This window comes from Drosophila serrata, unplaced genomic scaffold (genome assembly GCF_035046125.1).
Source record: "Drosophila serrata isolate PLE 108 unplaced genomic scaffold, ASM3504612v1 contig_302, whole genome shotgun sequence".
Classification (NCBI taxonomy): Eukaryota; Metazoa; Arthropoda; class Insecta; order Diptera; family Drosophilidae; genus Drosophila; species Drosophila serrata.
The window spans coordinates 805,189-828,391 of NW_028257200.1; the positions used below are offsets into that span (position 1 = coordinate 805,189).

At 40.3% G+C, this 23,203-nt stretch overlaps 1 protein-coding gene and 1 long non-coding RNA gene across 2 annotated transcripts; one reads left to right on the forward strand and one right to left on the reverse strand.

Annotated features, from left to right (window-relative positions):
• Positions 1-16,775: 16,775 nt before the first annotated feature.
• On the forward strand, positions 16,776-17,423 carry LOC147643011 (uncharacterized). The gene is made up of 2 exons (XR_015272663.1): positions 16,776-16,882; positions 16,967-17,423. It is a non-coding gene; the product is annotated as an uncharacterized LOC147643011 (long non-coding RNA).
• Positions 17,424-18,885: 1,462 nt separating this feature from the next.
• On the reverse strand, positions 18,886-19,644 carry LOC110182713 (FUN14 domain-containing protein 1). The gene is made up of 2 exons (XM_020950812.2): positions 19,374-19,644; positions 18,886-19,313 (listed from the first exon to the last, which is right to left on the reverse strand). The coding sequence occupies exons 1-2, from the start codon at positions 19,405-19,407 to the stop codon at positions 18,940-18,942; spliced, it is 408 nt and encodes a 135-aa protein (XP_020806471.2). The 5' UTR covers positions 19,408-19,644; the 3' UTR covers positions 18,886-18,939.
• Positions 19,645-23,203: the final 3,559 nt, after the last annotated feature.

The following is a 23,203-nucleotide window of genomic DNA, read 5'->3' on the forward strand; positions in this document are numbered from 1 at the left end:
TGGCCGCCCCCCTTTGTAGGTGTGAAATTATAAATTGTGGAGAATTTATGGGGCTATTGTGAAATGTTACCATCAGCCCAGGTGGTATTCTAAGGCTTGGTATAATTTTTAGAAGTTAAGCTAAGGCTAAGGATTGATAAAGATGTCTCTTTAATGTGACAATGTTTTTTAAATATAGGAGTATTGGGGTGCAAGAATATTCAAATGAATACCATAATTTAAAATATTTAAATATCAATTATTAAGCTTTTATAGATATAAAAAAGAAACATTGCAGTTGGTATTTTGTATTCCCTTGACGGAGCGGATCGAACGACTATAACATATAGCTGCCATTACATGCAGAGAAAAGTGATCGCTCTCCCTCTCTCGCTCTGCTTCGGTATGTCCATCTCTCTCTGTGTAGCTCTAGATGATGCTTTGCCTCTATCTCTCTCTGCCCTTCTCAAGAGGTAGCTCTTACTCTCTCGCTCTCACTTTCTCTGTTCTCTTCACTCGGGGACTATAAATAGAGGCACACCCGTCCCGCTGGCCTCAGTCTGTACGTGGCCCTCCACCTGTTAACATCTTGAGTGATAGTGGTGATAGTGATAGTGCTTGCTCAGCGATCCCAATAATATCTGCTGACCATACATTCGGATAACCAGGAAGAAGCAAATTTTGATGATAGTCAAATTGAAGTCACCAGGAATAGAATTCCACTCAGGAAGGAATTAAGCAGTGACGACAAAGGTTAACAGCGTGTCTTCTACTTAGGTAAGTATTAACCAATATATATGTTTATATGTATATTTAAGCCATATTAAATAAAAGGCAACGTGATTAGCATCAAGCTTAATTAACTAAATTATTTGCCATATCTTTTTATTTGCTTATTTAGAACAATTTCTTTAATTCAATATAAGTCATTGAGCATCTTTAATTATTGAAGCCAATGTTTCCTTGAAATTATAACCTAACGTGTAAGCTATCCTTAGAGGAAAATAAACACACTAGCAACCTTCTAGCATTCTGCTTAATAACTGAAATATTTGCCATATTAATTTACAACTAAAGACTTGTATAAAGAACCCCCCATCGACTGCTTACCTCTTTAGCCAGGCAACCCGTCATGGAGATTTATTTGCTCAGAAATTGTTTTAAATTAAAATTTTTTTCCTGGCTTTCCCGCTGTTCACACCAAATGTAAAATTCCAAGCCAGCTTGTCGTCTGCTAATTGTGGAAATTATGAGCCAAATGGCTGAAGGACGTGGCTGGTGGGTGGGTTGTCCTGGAAAAGGTGAACCATTGCTTTGATGTACGCCGCCATGGGGAATCCACGGAGAAGGAGCCGTGAAAAATGCGGCTGAAATGTGAGGAAAATTAACAAAGAGCGGCAGTGCGGGAAGGTTATATGAATGCTCGAGCGGAAAAATATATTTAATTGTTTAAGGCAGGTAAAAAATTGCCTAATTTATGGGCTCCTGTATAGAGTTTTAAAGCGCTTTCCATTTCTGATTTGCATTTAATTACTGGCTCTACATGAAGCGGCCGCAATTATTGGCGCTGGATTTTGGTCAGTTAATATTGGTGCTGTGCTGGCCACACAAAATGGCCACGGAAATGGGATTTTACACACGCCAATTAGCAGTCACCAGGCACCACAAAAATAATAATTAACTGAGCGATACAAAACGATTCAATAAATGGGTACGAAATAATTTGAATGTATTCACAATTCAATAGGAATGTTTTATATTTGGCATTCGTATACGTTTATACTGTCATGATTTTCACTTTGCTGGTCAATTAAATCGTTTTAAACTGCAGACATTCAGAGGTATTAGGCGGAAACCCTTTTCAGCCCGGAAAGTGGAGGATAAGCCCCGAGGGTGATGCCAAGTCTATCTGACATAATTGACCTGTTGGCCTGTCCTTCAGTTTCAGTTTCACTTTCACTTTCACTTTCAGTAGCACCTGCCCCAGAGTGGCACGTTCCTCGGGGCCACTCGAGACGCCCCTAATTAATTAATGTTCATTAGTCGGTGTAATTTGGCAGTAGAACCTGCTTCGCCCTGGCAGGCTATTCGCACAAATCAAAATGCGTGTGGGCTGTCTGATTGCCCGAGAACGAGGGTAAAACTTTTGCCACAGAGTTCTTTTGAAACTCATTACAGGTCGGACAAGGGCTCACCAGGATCTAACTGAAATCAGACGCTGATAATAATGGTTAATTACGTGTTTAATTATGCATGAGATCTCTCACTCCGTCTGGCCGGGCTCAGTTTGCCGCTCGGAAGTTGACGCTCAAACTCTCGTTAATAAATTATGTAAATTGTAGGCGCAAAAATCCCTCTCCAACTGTGGCAAATGGAAATTTATCCATGGCCTTCATTAAAGGCGCAGGGAAAGTGTCTTGAGCCAAAGCGAAAGTCAACAAATTTATGAGAGGATAGGTCGTATTTTTATTAAATTAAATGCAAATTAGCATGGCTAATGAAAGGTCTTAGGGCTCAAATATAGAATGCAGAGCTTTAAGGAAAAATAAGGAAGTTTTTAGTAGAGAATCCTGATTTTGAAGGTGAAGTGTATCAAAATTAAATTAGGTTACATATTGTCTTGGTTCTTATTTATCTAATAGTTAAATATAATTTTAGTTAGATAATCTAACCACTAACAAATTACTTTGTCTTAAATACCATCCTCTAATTAGCAACAGTTTCTCTTATATATTCTGTCAAGAAATTTTATATTTTTACATCTTATTTCCAAAGGTTTCAATTGGTTTGACTAAAGAACTTGGCTGCAAAAATATGCCAAGCATTCTTGCTAATGAGATCCACTTGGACTCTTGGTGATTTTCCTAAACGGCTTCTTTTAACTTTGGCCAAGACGTCACTTTGCCCAGTTTCTAGAATGCAGTTTCCAACTTTTTGGTAAATTCCCAACCGCCTCTTGACCTTCACAGCTTGACTTCAACCGACTCGTTCAAGTTTTTTTTTCTATATAAGGGGAAACTTTCCTTGTTCAGTATTTTCCCATTTTCCATTCATCGCCGTCTCTTGGCCATTCGATGCATGACCTCAATGACAGTATTAACTGGGTAACCAGGGAAATATAAGAGAATGCAGCGAATCAAGTATATGAAAAACAAGTCCAAATAATAATCAAAACTTCACTGAAGGCGAAGTTTCTATTTAATTTTAATTAGAAAAGTTTTTAGCTTAAATTCAACTTGTAAAAGACATTTACTTGCGATTTTTGGTATCCCCAAGAGCATGGGGCGAGGGAGGGAGGGAAAAATTAAAATAAAACAAAAGTTTTTGCTCGGCGAAACTGAATGGAGATTGTAGGGCCAAAAAGTAAGGACTGAAAGCGAAAGCAAACGAAAATCTAATGCAGGGACAATGTCTCAAGGAGAAGGACATTTTGCATAGATTGCAACAGTGCAAATTGAAAGAAACAGACAAAGGAAGTCAAGATAAATTTGAAAATAGAAATTACGAACATTTTAAAAGCTCAAAAAGTAGTAAATAAATTAAGCAATTAATATTTACATTTGTATTGTAATTAAGGTACTTCTATGTTGAAATTGATTTGGAAGAAATAGAGTTTTATGTTTGTTTTTAATCGCTTTATTCTATTTTCAGGATACAAAATCAAAAAAAATTTGGAAATAGAAGAATGTAAATATATATCTATTTTAAAAATATATATTCAAATTCAGATAAAATAGCGTCTTAGGTTTTATTCTTTACCCCTTTTATTTATTTTTTCCGCACACAAACTCTTAAATTGCAATCAAGAAATCCACATTTAAGAGCTGCCACGTGGTTGAACTGCATAAAACATTTATACTTTAAAGCTCTCTTGATTTAATAAACCCGTTTTCATAGCCGTGGATTTCCTGGAATTTGTTTCCTTTGCGCCGTTGTCTAGAGCCAACCGCGGTTGGGGGGAACCCCCTTCAGATAAAGGCAGTCCTGGCCAGAATAGGGGGAAAGGAAAGTCAGCTGAGTGATTACAATACACAACGGGAACATTTGTAACTTGGCCCAGACGCCGTCGGCATTTTATTGCATTTTTATCTTCCTGCACGAATTATATATATATATATATATATATATATATATATAAATATATGTGACTGTGTGGGTTTCAGAGAAGCTTTTGTTATATACTATATATACTTTTTTTTGTGGCTTAGCTCTTTGTTTGAATGAGGATTTTATGAGCTGGCCAAGAGAATGCTGTGGGGCATTTATTTTTTGAGAAATTTCCATTTGAGGGATTCCTCGGCTTAAAGCTAACAATTACAAAAGAAAGCCGGGCTTATCGCATCACACCTGGCTCACATACAATTGTGAAAATACGACGCTTTTCCCTCAATTTTTATTCCACAAAAACCATACGTCAGGCTAAGCTTGATTCAATTTAGCTTGACAAAAGGCAATATACAATCTGTTTTGATTGCGCTCAGGAAAAATATGCGAGTGCTGAACGAGGTGCAGGAAATATAGAATACTCATTTGGCAGAAGGACAGTTCCCCATCTCCATGAAGTCCACTTTCCTGGGCTTAATCACAGTCCCGAGTCGCCCGGCTTGGCAGAGACAATCATTTGTTATTTGATTTGCACATCAGCCGGATGTGGACGCGGGCCCAGTCGCAGGCCATCCTTCCATCCATCTCGTCCGTCTGCCTGCCTGTCCTGGACAGCAAGCAGTCAGTCAGCCAGCCAGGATGTCAGAACATTGGCAAGTCAGGGGAGTCCGCAGTGCGGGGGCCTCGGGGTCAAACATTGCAATTTCCCGGCGCCACTCGATCCGGCCGGACATCGTTGGATGGCTGCCTGGCTGGATGGCTTTGCTGGCTTTGGATGATGGTGTTGCTCCGCCGCTGGTGTCGTCAATTTTCGGCATCTGCAATTTAACGGCCGTGTCGGCGGCCCGCAGATACAGATACCCGCGGCGTTGACGGAACGGATCGCACCAGAATTGGCCAGACTTTGGCTCTGGCTCTGGCTATCCATGGATGCTGGCATCGATGGCCCTGATGAGGTGTTGATGCAGCGCAAGTGAAGTCAACTAAAGTCAAATTTGCCAGGCACTCTTCACTGGTCTTGACTTGAATGGATTGCTCCACAGTTTTCCTCTCCAGTTGTAGTCTGGTTTATATAGGCCAGATGTTACTCCTGCTCTGTATGTTTTTGTTAAATAATCAGTGCAACTGAGGGCCTTTCCATCTAGGACAGCTTACTCAGCCGCTCTTGGCCCGGCTAAAAACCCCCGGAAGCCTCTGCCTCCTCCTCGGTAACCCATATCGTTGACATGTGTTGCGCTCTTTCTAATTTAATTAAAACCAACTTAAAGCTGCCAGCGCAGCCGGCATGCAACTTCCCCTGAGCCCTTGGCCAATTTGTTACGCTTTTAATTTGTTAATTCATTTGCTGGCTGCACAGAGACAGAGAGGGGGCGGAGGTGGGAGGTAGCTGGGCGAGAGCAGGATGGATGAGCACTAGGGTATATCCACACCGCACCTCTCTATCGTCCTGGTTGGGGATTTTATTTGCTGGAAACATTTTTACGCCCAGCGTTTTGCGGCACCGATTGCAACAAGTGCAACAAGCCGACGCCAAGCTGCCACACATGGATGCGCCTCCGCAAGCGGAGGTAGTGCTGGATAGTACCTAGAGAGATTTGTACCTATAGGTACAATTTATTTAGTGTATTTTCTGAGCTCTTAAGATTTATATTCTCTGTTTAATTTAGAAGTAAATATTACTTTTTGAGGTTGATCATCGCACTTAGATAAGGGATAGGATATATATGTGGTATCAAGCTTAAAAAAATATATTCATACTAATACTAATTTATAATAATATATATAATACATATTTCAAATTAATCTAATTACGTTATCAAAGCACTTTGGTCTTCTTATTCAACTGGATTATTAACAGAAGTACAACGAAAAGATATTTATATTTAATTTTTTGTAAACTTATTGTATTAAATATATGTATATAAAAAGCATTGAAAACTTTTGCTTTCTGATCTTTGCTATATCTGCCTTAGAAAACCCTTCAAAGTACCTTTTGCCATCACTGGTATGCATCTGCAGCAAATACACACGTATTTGCAGTCGCTTATCCCGTGTTTGATTTTGTTTGTTTTAACTGCTTTCACTTTTCCATTTGGCCCAGTATGTTGTGTGTGTGTGCGTGTGTGTGGTGGCGCCTGAAATGAAAAATGGCAAAGCGCTGTTTATTTGCTCAGCTAACAGCAGCCAGCGAGCACACACACACACACACACACTCGCAGTGAAACAAACACACTCGCACTCTCGCCGAGTTGCTTTAAATTTTCCATTGCCTACTCTTAGGCTCCAGCGCAATAAAGTTGCATCAATTTTTTATGCCGACACAAAGTGCGCTTAATAAATTTTATATCTTTCTTTTTTTTGATATATTAAAATTTTTGGCTCAGGTAGCAGGGAGTGTGTGTGTCAGAGTTGGCCCTAATCGGGTTTTGTGGCAGGCAGATAAAAATCAGGTGCGAAGCGTGCTCATAAATTGTATTCTTTTGTTCTATTAAAAGTTAAAAGGTATATAAGATCTGCGATGGTTGTTGGTAGGGTGTTTTGTCACATTAATCAATAAATTAAATCTCTATATTAAAGAATTTATTACAAATTATTTTTGCGTACTTTATTATATAGTAACAAAGCTTAAGGGACCAGTTAAACTTTGTTGTTTACCTTACAGAATATCAATTAAATAACATGTTTATTATAAGTATATCTTTTTTAAAAATCAGATTTATAACACTGCCTGTAAGAGCATCCGTACTTCGTCTTGCACCCCATTTCATAGCCCGTTGTTTTCCCAAATTAAATTATTTGCTGCATATGCCAAGACATTAGACGCCATGTGGCATGCAACATAATTTTTTATTCACCCCGGCACCTTCTCAGCGGGTGGTAACCATTCTTTCTGCTCATCGCAAAAAGAAAAACCAAAACGATGGAGCTGCCAGTGGTTTACTGAGACTTTGAGCATGTTGTTGCTAGTGGGGAAACGCCCGAAAAGCTTGTCAATGCATTTTCAAGTGGAAAAGCGCCGTCATTCTCTCATCAAGAAATCAAAATGGCTGCTGGTTTTCGGTGGGAAAACGGAAAGGCAAATTGAGGGATTTCGAGGACAGACATCCACACAAAATCCATGAACAATTGACTCGCTTTTCAGACCATATCTACAAATGGCCAAGCATTTGGCTAAATTGTACTTTTTCTACTCACAGTCAACATTTTTTTTTTTCGAAATTCATTTGCCTTTTTGTGCATCCTTTTCATCTATGGATTGGAATGAACAGAGACAATAAAAGAGTAAGATATCCTGTGCAATTTTCCTTTAACAAAAAAAATGTGTACACAAAATATGAGGATTATACGAATTATTAGTTGCTTATGTCTCTGTTCCTTGTGAGTATTTAAGATTGACTCTTTCGTTTATTTCTTCCGGAATATGTTGGGTTTTACTTAAATTTGACTACGAACTAATCAAATGTTCCACCTCCACCTCAATAACAATCCAGGAATTGACTTGTTTGCCCCAGAAAAAGAGCGAAGAAAATAAGAATGAACATTTACAAATGATTAATGTACGCTGTGTCAGCCGAAAAATATATGCTGCCTGTCTGTGCCCTCTCGCAGATAGATGACTTTTCCATAGCCAAAGGAAAAGACGATGGTGTAAAGGTTTTTCCAACCGACTTTGTATAGATCGCAGCACTTAGAGGAATTAGGGAAAAAATAAACCTTATTTTAAGCTTACTTTTAAATGATTTTTAATTAAAAAGTAGTTATCATTGGCTAAGCTATATCTTTAATTGATACACTTATGAACGTGATTCGATCTCCTATATTTGTATTTAACCCAGCATTTTATAAAACCCCTAAGTATAAGTTAAGCCAAAGAAGAACTTATTTAAATATTCATCCCCTAAAGCTCATAATTGGTTCATGAGACATATACCCCATGAATTCTCTCAGTGCACATACATCAACGACCGGTTACATCTGTTAACTGCTAGTGCAAACAACAAAACAGACTAAAAGTTGTCTAACTTATGCTGATTATAGTCCGCATTGGCCGCAAGTTATTATCAAATGTCTCCCCAGAGTAATATATATCTAGGAATACGCATTCGTTTTTCCCTTCGCCTTCGTTTTTCCTTTTGGGAGGAGTAAACGCCTCGAATAGAATGCTTTTGTCTGGGGGTTAGTGGGCGTGGCATTCGCTTAACACACTAATCGAATTTTGTGTATGGCCAATCGTGCTTTTATGGGCCATGGTTAAGCCTTTTGGCCTGGTCGGAACATGACCAAAGTTACAAGGGGGCGGTTGGAAAAACAAGTGCCGTTAAATGACCTTGTTAATCATGTTCCTGTTGTGTGCTTGTGTGCGTGATTTATGCTTATTTATATTTTATTAACTTAACTGCCTTGAAGGGAACAAGAGCAGAGGAAAGAGAGAGAGAGAGAGCCCTTGTTTGAATTATGTCCAGCAGGGGAATATAATGAACAAGTTTCTATAGGAATTTTCGGTTATGTTTCATGGTCCAAAATATGAATTTATCTTCTACAGAGATAGTGCTTTCCTGTGTTATAAGATGATATCTTGAAAACAATGTAGTTAGTGAGATATAAACTATACAAAAGCTAAGTAATTTCTGTATAGTTAGGGGAATTATCCTTGTACCTTTGGTTTTTCCACTGACTCTGATTGATATGCCAACCAATCTGTGACTGACGGTTGAACGGAGAAACTCAATCAGCTTTTCACTTTCACCCAGCCGAAAGGCTGAGAGGGCGGGAGAGGAGGGGTGGCTGCACTTAATAAACTCAATTAATCCAATTAAAATGTCATGTCCCATTAATGCGAATTAAACGCAGCGCAAATGTCCTGCAATTAAATAAATGCACTTAAACCAATGAAATGCATACAGAGGCGTGCAGAGAGGGGGTAAGTAAACACACACACACTCACTGGTGTGTATGGCATAAAGCCGCTTGACAGTTGAAAGATGAAAGAGGTTCGCCGACAAACAAGGTCATTGGTTGGCAGGGGGGAGATGGGAGGCGGAGCCAATGAGCTGGCACATTTACACGCCACGATACACATCAATGAACAATTAAATGTAAAGCTGCAAATGGAGTTGCGGCCATGTCAAGTTGCATTCAACGTGCCAACCGACCATCCCTTTGCCCCATCTTGACTTTATTAACATAATCGACTGTGTCAACGCTTTCGGCCATTTTTCTCCCCTCTCCGCTGTGTTTGGTGTCAACTAATTAAATATGGTAAAATAAAACAAATAATATATATGACCGGACAATGCTGCAGAGAGTGTTGGGTGAAAGGGTGCTACGCAAACAGTTTTTCATTTTCCATATTTATTTATCATCGGCGAATTACAAACAGAGCCGCACAGAGCATGCAGCATGCAATTAATATGCGTAATTTACACGTTGTTTGGACTCGATACATTTATTGTTTTCGGCACGTGGCAACAGTTGGTGGAATGTCCTGTCGGGTGGCATTTGCAGTGCCAGTTAATTGTACGGCGGCATGCCATTAATATTCCATTATGAATAGTCAAATACTTAAAATTCAATGCGTTTCGCTGTCATTAATTTGGCTTCAATATAATTATGAGTGGTATTAAGAGCTCGTTGAAGGATTTTAACACAACAATAAACCACTTGAATCAACAATAAAAATATTGTCAAACAAAGCATTTAAAAATGTATACATTTTATTACCCTTTGTTTAAGAAATAATTTAAACTCCAATTAAAACCGACATTCCAAGGTAGACCTTTAAATTATTTTTAAATTCGTATATACCAATTTGAAACTGCTTTCCCTTATTTATATTTTTTTATATATTTGTTTTTGCTTTCTATTGCGGTTGCCCAACTATCAAATTATTGCATTACAAATTGTTCATTTCCGAGTTGAAAAGCGAGTCCTGGCAATTTGCAAGTGCCACAGTTCTAAGGAGGACGTTGTAAATGAATTGTGTTTCCGTAATTTTTTTTAATTAGCTCCTGCTGCTATACATTTTTCTGACGTCTCCGTTTGCCGGAGTCATTGTCACGGTCTTCATTCTTCAGAGCTGCCACTTTACCAACTTTCCCGCACTTTTCCGGTCCTATTCACTATCTAGTCCTTTTTGGTCCTTGTCGCGTCGAGTGCTAATTGCATTCACTTCACCGTTTTTGGTTGCTGATTTTTGTGTTTTGAGGTTTTTATTATGCCATAAATTCAATTAGCAGAAAGTTTTCCAGCTCAAGTTTTCCAGTTCAAAAAATATATCAATTTAATTTAATTTGTATCGAGACAAGCATTCTTTTGGCACTGACCTAGAGAACATGCACAACAACAGCCAAAATCAACAAAATACCCCTCAAATACACGCATGTGTTTGCTCACACAGATATAAGTCGTATACAAATATTTGGAAAACGTGTTCATCATCCTGTTGACAAGGTCGTTTACAAAATAAATTCACTAAGCAAAATGTTTTTATTGGATTTAACTTGTTTATGCCAACGGAAAGAGCCTTTTGGGGAACGGATAGGGGGTAGGGGAAAAGCTATATATCGCTTGCCTGTAGGCAAACCAATAACATAGGTGTGTTCATTGTTTTTGCTGGGCACACAATGATTGCAATATATTTACGTATTTATGGGCTAGGCTGCGATACGGTTTCTATAGTTTGTGGACAAAATCAAATTAAACAGAGAATGGCTAATGGCTTTGTTATGGTTTATTTATTCACGAATCAAGCCAGGAGCTGCTACTATTTAATTTGATACGTTATTACCGAAAAATCCCTATTAAATTTTAAATAAAAATGATTTTTTAACTGTCTTGGGTATATTTATATTTACTTTTATAAATAAGAAAGCTCTATTTGTCATAAGGGTATCGTAAAATTTGACTTACTTAATTTAATATTGAATTAAGACTATTTTACTCGTCAAAGAAACATGTTCTCATTAGGTAACCTCTGTTATCCTGTCTAGAAAATCATGTTTCACAATTCTCTGCAATTTAAACCATGGGTAAAAGGCTTCTCTCCAAAATATCCTTCAAAAAGGAAAAGTTAAAGTTCATTCGCCCTATTATTTTGGGTAGCCGTCAGTCAAATGTTCTACCATTTTTGCAACACACATTCTGTGGCATACACTAAGTGCGATATTGGAAAGTAGAATGGTATGAGTTATCCTTGCCTGGCACTAGGACATGGCAAAGTCTGCTCATTGTAATTTGCGGGCTGTCAGGACGACACCTCGACGAGTTATCGCTGCATAATTTTCGGGGGTGCTGTGCCAGGCAACGACAATGTCGAAAATAAATAAAATTTATGTTATTTATTTTGTAATTTATGCGCTCGTAGCCTGGCGCCGAACGCCTTTGTTTCCTGTCAATCACACTGACAGTTGTTTTAATCATTTTGTTCGCCCAGAGTCAGAGAGCCAGTGTTTTTCGGGGAGTATAAAATAGATTGATTGTAGTTCGAGAGTTAATACACCGATTCGAAGTCATTTCCGAAATTATCTAAATGCGGGTGCCACATTTGCACTTCCGTTCGAACCATGTCTGCCGCCATCCTTGCGTGCTCCTCGCAGGCATGTGAGTTATTTGGCGAATCCAATTGGGAAATCAAAGGAGCCCATAAAACTGCATTAGCCTGGCCTTAGACAGTGCCAGTGCTGGGATTGCCAAAAGAGTAGCAATCAAATTTCACTGCGAACGTGATATTATTAAAAATATGAATCAAAGGGAATTCTTTTCTAGAAAATATATCAATTCAAGAAAAACATAACTAAAGAAGTTCGTGAGAAATTGAATTTGTATATCTTTAATGTGTAAATTGTTTAAATTTCACAAAACAAGCTACCGCATGGAGTGCAGATTTAATTTTGTTTTGCTTAAGCGTTAAGCTAAATCTACTTTTAAATAGTTCTAGGCAATTACCAATCAAATAACTCTATAATTTTATATATAGCATATACATTTTTGATATTTTCACTGTCTGAAAATCACTATTATTGTGACATCTCTGGCATGGTCTGCCCAAGGAACGCTCTCCAAAGTTATGCATATGCATTTCTTTTGTTCAATCTCTGGCCCGGATTTGGCAAATTGTTTGCAGGGAAAACAAAGAAGACACAGGCAGAGGAACAGTCGAGCCAGGATGATCGGAGGAGGATGAGGAGGCTGCTTAGCCTTAGACCGGCAATCCAACTTCTTCGTGTCAGAGCAATTTATGCTGCCCGACCCGTCGTCTCCTCGGGGGCAATTGTCTGACTCTGTGTGCCGGAGCTACTACAGCTGGCAATCTGCTCCTCTTTGCCGGCAGTTTAAAGGTTGAGCGTAGTTCAAATTGTTTGCCAGGTATTTTCAGTGCAGCACTTTTTCCCAGCTATTTGATCTGTGATTGAGCTGAATGAGCAAATAAACTTGTGGCTCCATGAACTTCATTGGGCATGCCAGAGACACGGATGAAAGGTGAAAGAGCTTCAATGGCAAAAGTTTAAGTATTATGTATTAATGGTGTTGAGACTGAGACTATCAATCAATTGATTACGCTTTGAGTTTGCATTTTCGGTGATTAAAACTAAAGGGATTTATAGGAAACTCAAGTATTCAAGTATATATTTTCTCTTGAAACTGTTGAACAATGATTAAGTTTCAAGTATATATAATTCCTGATATGGCTTGCTATGAACCCAGAATTGTACAATTTTCCCCTTGTTTTCAATTGCTGCCTGCAGTCTGCCCTTTAAGTATTTACAACAATTTATCAAAAATTATGCGACAAAATATCTGTGCCATGTCAACGTTTCAATAGGCGGCCAATAAAATTTATGGCCAATGCAGCGGCCCCAATCGACAGTCCTGACCGGATCCAGTGGCAAGTGTGGAGGATGCCCTCCTGCTCCTTTCGAGTCGCCACAATGCAGTCGCATACATTTGTCACGGGCTCTGTTGTGGCCAGACTTATTAAACGGCCTTTAGCCGCCGGCTCGGAACATCACTATTATGCCAGGAGAATATTTTCTATAGACCGCCGAGATTTATGTGTGCGCCCAAATAAGTTCTGCGGTTGTGTTTTGCAAATGATGCGGCATTTTCAGTATCGGGTTGAATGGATAGAGATAAATGGGGGGAAAGCCGCATATTGTGGAGTCAGAGGTCAGAAAGTGCTGAATCAGTAACCGTTCATCCATATTAACCCCTTCTATGCCATCACTTAACCACAATGTTATTATGCTTCAAGGAAATAACAAGGTTTCAATATGGTTTGAATTTATATATATAAATATTTATAGTTCATAGCTGAGAAATGATTAAAGTATTCAAGGGTAGAAAGGAATTTAAAGAACCTTTGAAATTAAACCTGCTACTAATATGTTTGCTTGAAATGTCTTATTAATAATTCAATTCTACACTGACCTCGCTTTATGCAATTAATCTCACCTATTTAACATTTAATTCTTTTTTTATAATAAAAAAACAATTAATTGACCATTTTCTGTTATACCCAGATTATGGTCTGTTCCGCTTCCACTTTCAACACTCTCAGAAACTTTTGTCTTGCCTCTGGCAAGAGTAAATTTAAAATTTATGAGCCCGGCTCACTAAACTCGGTGCAGGAGCAGGAAGGGGGCAAACAGTGGGGAAATACAAATGGGACCCAAGCTGTTTATGTTTTTCGAACGTGTTCGGATTCCTGACATCCAGCTACACTCCCACGCAGCCTGTCCATTTGTAATCCCCCCGTCCCCCATGCTGGGAATGTGCTCAAATTAAGTTGTTGCCTATGGTAAATTGTCATTCTGCTGTTTGCATGTGTAACGGAAAAGGATGTGGAAAATTATGTGTGAACCTAGGGTACAGCTGGAGGATGAAGGAAGCGTGGAATTGAGGCAGGGCAAAATGGGAATGGACAATCCTAAGCCGCTTTAAACAGAAGCAGGCGACCCAAAAACAGTGTTTTCTGCCAGATAACAAACAACTGTGTAATTAGAAGAGACTTCCGGACGCCCACAAAGAATGTCCTATGCATAATTAAACAGCAAATTAAGCATTATCAAGCCGAGTCCAGATCCAGGCTACACTCAGGGAGAGATCGTATGATTATTAAGGATAAAAATACATGAAAATGTAATGCCGTATTTTTAAGACTGAATGTTATATGATTTTTTCTTTTCTGCGCTACAGAAAGTGTCATTTTTTCGCTTAGTGCACAAAGGTTTCGGACTCGGCAGGGTGAAATATTAATAACAATTAATAGGCAACAAGTGAATGGGGTCGAGGGTTGCCTAGTGACCTTCAGGGACATTTCATCATCTTAATGGTGGGGAGTTTTTGGGACCCAGCAGCAAATCTGTGACAATACCAGCGCCCAGCCCTGACAGCAACACTCAAATTAGAGAGCTCTTGATGTGGGGCACGGGGCTGGTCCTGGAAATGTCCTTCGAGTAAGCAGCTTGACCGCTCCCACCCCCCCTTAGCACCTGTCATTGCGGTGTGGACTGTCAATGGCACTTAAGCAGACACATAAGGAAGCGGTCAGAATTGTAGGGGAAATCCGCCCTCGGGCGATGGCTTTTCACAGAGTCTAGTCACTGGGCTTACGTGTGTATTTTGTGGATAGTGATTGAGACCACCGAGCAACGGTCCAGTAGAGCTCTCAAAGTGGGTCGACTCAAAACTTTGGAAAGACCTTGAAACTACAAGAAGATAGAGGAAATGAAAAGTAAGTTAAAAGAAAAGAGAATCAAAACTGTGTGTCTTAAAAATTGAGCTATACATAAGTTAAAGTTTTTCAGTAAACCTTCCTTGCGCAATCTAAATATGACTTTAATATGTATATTTTATTAACCAAGATTAGAAAACCCCACAGATTTTCCTTAATTTAGTTATATACTTAATACTCAAGCATTGCTTTTAAAAGCCTTGGATATAATACAAAGCTAAAAGTGATTCTACGAATTATAATAAATTTAATAAAAGCAGCTCCCCTCCTAAATTATGTTCTTAGGACGTTTTAACGATACAATAATCTTTGCCAACAAGATGGGATACACACAGAAAAAATGGGGGCTAGAAACCCCTTGTATCTGTCTGATGCCGATTTGCAGAGCTACCCACCTGACCCTCATAATCACAGCAATTAGTAATTACGCAAACTGCGACCGCTCCCGTCCCATAATGCCACATCTCTCCCCACTTGATTCGCACCTGCCCCGGCACTTATCCCTTTTAATTAGGCGCCACCAAAAGGCAACAATTTCCCGGGCCCAAGGAGGCAGCCAAGTGGTAACTCGCCCCCCCGGTCTCCCGTTTTCCATCTCTCTATCTGTCTGTCTGCCTTTTTTGCCCTTGCCTTTCCCTTGGCAGATGCTTCGACTGGCAACGATGCCGCCTTCGGCCCATTTCTAATTTCCATTTTAATTATTACGAGTATTATTCTGAAAATCAAGTGAGCGGCAACTTTGGCAATTCCCATGCCACAGCTCCACTCGCTCGCTTCTTGCCCCGAAGGCGGCAGGATACCAGGCGGCAGCTGTTACGGTTTTTTGCTCCTTTCCCCCGCCCAGATTTCGCCACCTGCTGTCCTGGTTGCTCCTGTCTCCGGCTCCCAACGCCAGTGTGTAGCTGTACCTGTGTGTTATCATATTTCACGCCTATTAGCGTTTTAATTTAATTAACATTTATGGCGACAGTTTCAGGCGGCTGTCAGAGAAGTATCCAAGTATATTCATAGGAAGTGTGCTGCAATGATTTGCTGAAAGGGTTTCCAACTATCTTTAGTTCGGGGAATAATGTCTTGGAATCATAGATTAATTTTCATTGGAAGATTTAGTAGTTTAAGAGTTGAAAAATCAACAAAAGTTCCTACCCTTTTAAATACCTTTGTATGCACTTTGAGTTCAACTGCACTGTTTGACTTTGACTCTGAGCTGATGGAGATGGAGAACTTTGCGGCAACTTCATTGCCAGTCTGGCAGAGACACTCAAACGAAGTGATATTAGTTACCGATTCCGGAAATAATTTCACGTAGCTATTTGCACGTAATGCCAGGCAGCCAGGTAGCCAGACAGCCGGTCAGCTGGCAGATGTGGGAGTCAGATAGCCAGCTCATCCACGCCTACTGGCTGGATTTATTGAAGGCATCGGCCGGACCTGGACATGGCCAAGGCAATTTGAACTGGAAATTACATCCGCCTGCGCCTGGCACGGCTTAGTCTGCAGTCTCTAGAAGCTCTGGCAGGACTTTAAAGAAGTTAAACCAACGCTAATAGGCAATTGGAGGATATATCCTCTGCTGCTGCTGATTTTAATAACTTCATTAAATTGATCCGCTTGAATGCAGCTTCGCCACAAATGATTTGTTAAATTCATTGCCATGACAACAACTCGAAATGCATCATTCCAGTTTGCAGTCTGGTTTTTGTTTCGATTCCTGTGGCTTAGCCACACGATTCGTCCAGTTCAATATCTAAACTATCAATCAGTTTTTCCGAGAAGCGATTGTTTCTGATTTTAACAGGAGTGAGCAGCGGTTTCCATTCTCATTTGGTTTTGGTGTAAATCCACAGGGAAACTCATGTGGTTAGCCTTGTTTTTGCTGTAATTCCCTCAAACTTGAAATCAGTTTTAAACAAAATCAGGATATTCAGTTTAAGTGGAGTTAAAGAATCAAATAAATCTGTCTATTTATAATGCCACAAAACATTGTTATTGTAGTTTCTTCAAGCTTAGTTAAAGACATTCACATAAACTTCTTAAATACTTCGACAGCATGTCCTTGTCTTGAAGGTCTTTTATAATTTATAATTTTGATCTAAGTGCATTTCCGCTGTAATAGTTTCTCGCTTTTTTCACATTTTTTCCCCGCCGTAGGTCAGCCCTGCCCTGTCGTCTTCTTGCCACGTTTTTCCGCTTTTATGTTAACAACAAAGGCCGTGGCAGCGGAAAATGAAGAGGCTGCGGGCCAAGAAGAAAGGAAAACACAGAGCCAAGCTACCTGAAGAGGAGGAGGGCATTGTGCGATGCGAGACGTTTGCCATTGCAATTGCAATCGTAGTGCCGATGCCGATGCTCGTATTTTACCTGGGACTGCAGGCAAGCATGAGAATTTAATGAGCAGCCTCTGCAGGAGCTTTGAAGTTGGAGCTAGGAGCAGGAGCAGGAGCAGGAGCAGGAGCAGGAGCAGGAGCAGGAGCTGTTTCTGAAGTTGTTCAAGTTTTAATCGAGTTATTGGCAGGCGCAAGGAAATCTAGAATTAAATGCTTCACTCCCACTGTTCACAGATTCACACACAATAATTGCCTGAAAATTAATTTAAATTCAAATTTAATAATTCCCCTGGTCTGGTCTCGGTCAGCTATTTTCAATTTGGCTATTTGCGGTTCTGTGCAAATTCAGTTTTGGTCAAATTGCTAGACATATTGCACAATTACAGACGCAGGCAGTGCTTAGACGGTGTCGGATACGTTTTGCTTTGGCAACAACAATTACTGGCCATTTATTGTTTTGCCTAGTGAAATTTGATTTTGTGTTTTGTGGATTTCCAGAGCATATGGAATTATCCGAGCTTACACACGTTTTTGTGGTGCCGGCCAAGTAAATGTTTTGATAAATACATATTTTCGGTCAAACGTAAACCGAGCTCTCCTTTGTCCGGGAAATCTGTTCAATCTTTGCTAATTAAGCCGTCAATTATCACCTTTAATTAATTGATTCGAGGACCACGAATCGCCTCTCCACTTGGTGGCGACATTCACTTTTTTTAGTGGCAGTGCTGATTGCTAATCACAGGGCAAACTTTCAACTTCATTTATCCTCGGAACGTCCTCTCGCAGCCGCACTCTTTCAATTAATTTGCGACGCCTCCCCCACGGGCCTTACCTTGCTAATTGGGATTATCTATTATTTGGCAATCGGGGGATTTGCATAATTAAAACGTCAGATTGGACTTTAAATTCGGTTCCGAGAGAGGGTGGGGGGATGGAGGCGGCTGGCCGCAAAAGAAAACAATTTTTGGCTTTTGCAAATGCAAATTTCATTGCTCATACGACATGTGCGCCCCTATATCCGTACGTGATGCGTGCGAATCGTGGGGCCTGGTTCCGGATTGGGTTTCAGTCTCGATTTAAATTGGTTTCCATTTTTCGGCACTGCTCCTGGCATTGGTCTGCCATATTTATTTTCGGTTTGCTGCCAGCGGGAGCTGCCTGGGAAAATGCAATGCAAGAAAATAGATAAAAGCGTCTCGGCCACATGTCAAATAGTAGTTGAGACGTGACATTCATGGTCAGGTTCGCATATTGCACTCGCCAGAAGCTAATCCAATAAATATGTGCAAGTGATTTGAATCGGTTCCCTAACCTGACATTCCCCCATTCCCATTCCCATTCCCATTCCCAGTGGGTGCAAAGCCAGCAGACAATTCTCGGGATAATCATGTCCCTTTTCCCGTCGGCATTCTCGGCACAAAACTGGCACATGGAAAGCCATTGCCTTGGTTATGAAAAACTTTGCTTATGCATAAATTTTCACTCGCCCCCGCGCTGCAAATTGAAATGTTTAAAAGCGCATGAAAATGTTGTTACAACTTTTGAAGTTTTTGCAGGAACGCTTTTTATGCGGTGCAAAAACTTTAAATGCCTGCTCGAAAGTGAGTGTGTGGGAGTGTAGAGAGCGGCTCGGCTATTTGTTAAGAGCATTTCTATAAAATTTTCAAGGCTTTTGTTATGGAAACTTTCCCTGCGAGCCGAGTGAAATGCTTGCGGAGAGCATTAGAGGTGGAAACTTTCGTGTACAGTTTTAAATGTATATTTTTTTTCGTACAGGAGTAGGGTAATTTGCCATGGTTAAGCCCAGCCAAAGCCGACCAGAAAGCCGCCCAGAAAGGCCACACATAGCCTTCGGCTGGATGCACACGCCTTCCTGGCCTTCTCGCCCAGCAGCTCGATAGTGGCCAGATTTGGGGGCTCCAGGTGATGGGTCTGTCCTGCGATTCGTACCTGTCCTCGAGCCTGATCAGAGCCCGGCTCGTGGATCACCTCAAAAGAGTCCACCTGGATCACGCCTGCTTGCATGGCCAGTTCGATGGCCAGGATCGCGCCTCCGGCTGCCAAGGCCACCAACTTGCTGGTCTTTAGGAACACAAAGCCGGTGAGGAAGCCGCCGGCAGCTCCCAACCCAATCTGGGTGTAAGGCGATCGCTTGCTCAGGCTGTTCATCGCTAAATTGGAGGTCGTATAAGTAAAGTAACTGAGTGCTAATCGGAGCTTCTTCTACATACTTTCCTCCTTCTTCACTGGGAAATCATTACTCATTTTGGGTGCTTCCCCCTTCCGGGAGGTGGGAAAATATTAAATTTGGTTAGCCTTTTGTGAAGGCCAGCTCAAAGCCTGCCGCTCCTCACACTGCCCAGTTGCGCTCCAATGGGTCAGTGACTGCCAGACCGTGGAATGTCTAAGCCGGCAAAAACATCAAAGTTCGTTCGAGTCCAGACAAAAGTCCTTCGCATTCAATGGGCTTCCATTTAATGTGGCAAGTATTTAAGCAGTCCTCAATTATGGGGCCCATCCACAGTCGAACATGTTGGCCGAGCCGCTCGTCGAGCAAAAATTTCATTTGCCACCAACTAGTGGCAACATGCTCGCAAACATGTTCTACTGTGGATGGGCCCCATTAGCCAGAAATTATGAGGGAAATATTCAAAGAATTTAAATTAAGTTATGTTTCCACTTGGGTCAATAAAATAAGGAAATTCAACACTTATCAATTAGGCAACTGAGTTTTTTGGCATTCCAAATACATTGCCTATCATTTCAATTATTTAAGTATATTTAATGTTGAGGTGGTTGAATTAAAAAGCATGAATAATTCAATATAATATTAAATAACAAAAGAAAAACCTGTGACTCACTCTAGCAAGCATTTTAAAATGCGATTTTATTATTTATGGGACATCTTTCCTTTGCATTTACCATATAAATATTAAAATGGCAAGGTAGAAAGGTATTGTTTAAACGCTTTTTGTATTGTATTATTAATAAGGAACAATGGGAAACTTTTTAGCGAGTTTTAAATAGGCGTGCTATAAATTTTTAAAGGCTTGGGTGTTCTTTTTCCTGGTCCTTCTAAATGCTCATCAATTACGTAGTCGTGGCCGTTGGGTATCAGGATGAAAGAGTTCACGTTAACAGTTCAATTGCCTTCGAAAATGGCTCCAAAATAGCCGCTTTACGTTCGAATGCATTTTGGTTTTTGGTGCTTTCATTGCATTTATTTAATTTATCGTTCAATTATGCGCCAACTCCGCCCAGAGCCTCCAGGAGCCGTCGAGGTGTTTTTTCGCTTATCACAAACTGAAAATCAAATTAACAATGAGCACGCAAATTGCCACAAATGACTGGGAGAAGGAAAGGAAGGGGGTTTTTCCTCTAGACTCGGGACTCTAGTGGATAGTGGACCATCCAACTAACCATTTTCCGAGCGATAATCTAGGTGGAGTAATGCAGTCTTTAAGTGCTTTTGTGCAAACAATATCTCAGCCAGACAACGGCCCAGACCAGGTCCCTTGGCGCTGCCACAGAAACAACTAAAGTGTTTGAACATTTAAATTGACATTAATAGGAAAAGTAAAATGTGAGACTGTCTTGGGCAGCCGGCGAGGAGCCGGAGGGAGGGCAGAGAACCACACATGAAATATAAATGAAACAGAATGCAACTTGACCATAAAATGTGAGCTCAACTGGGCGAAAAAAAAAGAAAGGGAGTAACCGAGTAACAATTTCAACATCAATGCGAAACGTGTTTGCCATGCGGCGAATTCTCTCACTGGTTTGGAGTTTTGAAGAAAATCCTGATTTCTTTTCTAAGCTCCTTTTGTTTTTCTCTGATTTCATGAGCATTGTCCGAAATAGGTGATTGTTTGCAACACGTGCGTTTTATGGGGAATATTTTTACTTTAAGGGAGTTTTTATATGCAAGAGATAGATGTGTATTGAGAGGAAAATATCATTTATAATTTACATGATTTACTAAACATATATTTTAGGATAAATCCATCAAAGTTCCTGAGCCAAGGATAAGTTGAGTTAATATTAATTTTATGGTAAAAATCGTTATAACAGAATCTGAAATAAATTCTTGTAAATACTTACCGACAATTACGCCAGAAAGTACCCCTCATAAGACCCTATTAAAACTGCAACTATAGTTGTAACCGAAAAAGCAAGAACTCTGCTCCTTGCAAAATATGCTGGAACAAGACAAATTGGACCTTTGAACTGGAACTGCAATGGCAACTGTAGTCTGGAGTTGTTCGCTTTTGCGAGTCAATTGCACGTAAAGTTTTCCATCATTGCATGCAGGAAAATTGAGTTTTCCTTGGCTCAGCAAACACAAAGAACGAGCAGCGTTTGCATGGGCAGCAGCAAGAGGCAGGAGGCAGGCGCAACAGTGCGTATGCGTAATATGTATTTACACAATTTAGAAGCCAACTGCAGTGTCCTAGCCCCTCGTCCATATGGTTAATGCGATGGGGGACCACTTGGTACCACTGGACCTAGCAGCAGCAGGAGCATTGGGTGCTGGTGCTTGTTGACATGCTGTAAATTTGAAAACAGTCATCCACTGGATAAAGAGTGGCCTGTTGGCTCAAAGCAAACGATTCGCTCCTCTCCTCTCCGGGCTGCCTGTTGGCCGCTTTATTTGTGTGCGGGCTTGTACAACAAATTAACTGCGGTGAGCTGGCGGACTACTGGCTGGGTGGCCCCAACTGCTGGTGTTATTGTTGTCCCGGGCGGCGTCGGGGATTGGCAACGTTGTTAGTTGCGTTGTTAGCAGATGAACGCAGTTCTGTGGTTGCAGCTGCTCGGCGCAAGGAGCAGGAGGTGGACGAGTTAAATGGTTTGTCTGTTTTGGAACATTCATTTGGATGCTGCTGGGTGCAGCCAGATGTGGAGCGGAGTCCTTCGGAGAAAGGTCAGCGAAAAAAAAAGATATTAAACAATAAAAACATAAATGGAAGCTAAGTTCGGAAAGATGAAGTTTATATGCTCTTTAAGTTCGCATTTGACTTATAGGATAGAATCGGTTATCACTAAGCTTTGAATATTTGCATATATTGAATCGATATTTCTGGGTTTTTGAATGAGAATTTTCTCGCCAAATCAAATCTCGGCTGATCAATAATTTATATGATTTGTACAGTCTGAAATGAATCCTTTATAGCATTACAACCTTCTAACTTAAATTAAAATACCCATGGTAGATGTATGGAGGGAATAGTATTACTTCAAAGCCTGCTAATTATAAATAAATTGGTTTTTCTTTTAAATATCTATAGTTTTTAATTTATTATATAAAACTCTTTCTATGTTTCCATATTTCTATTCATTTGTGTTCTCTAGCTTTGGAAATTATAAAGGCTTCTATCAGTTGCAAGTCAAAGGTTTCCAGCAAGCTTTCTAAATAAACTTTAATTTACTGGAATATATCTGGTTTAAAATGTAATTAATATTTGTATAAGCATATTGCTAGATATATCTTAACCCTATCAAAATTACCTCAAGGTCCTTCTAGTTTGCTTCCAAAAGCTGGTTAGAAATGCATTGTAAATAGTTTTCCAGATTGTGGTATTCCTTGGCTTCCTAGGACTTTGATGAGCAAATTGAATTTTCGATATTAATTAGTTGCTGATATGTTTGCCACCAGCTTGTGGTTCCTCCGATGCATATAATGAGACCGCTGTTGCCATTCCTTGAGCTCCTTGCTCTTTGGTCAGAACAGAGGCAGCCCAGAGACCCAACTTCTCATCTTTTAGTTGCTTAGCTCGTGAATTATGCAAAGTGACAACAACGACTTGGGCAACTATTCTGGACATGCAATTCCATTTCGGCTGATCCCGTCGCTTTCACAAAACTTTTATATGTGGTGCGTGCTGGGTGCCAAGACCTTTTGGGCCAAATTAGTGGGACACGCACCACAGCTTAATGCTGGTGCAGATGCGGGTCCCGCAACAATGTCTCGCAGTTTGCATAAATGCATGGAGGGGACTCGACTTTACTTTTCCTTCTGCTACCAAATTTTTATGCATTTACTACGTGACTCTCCCCGAGG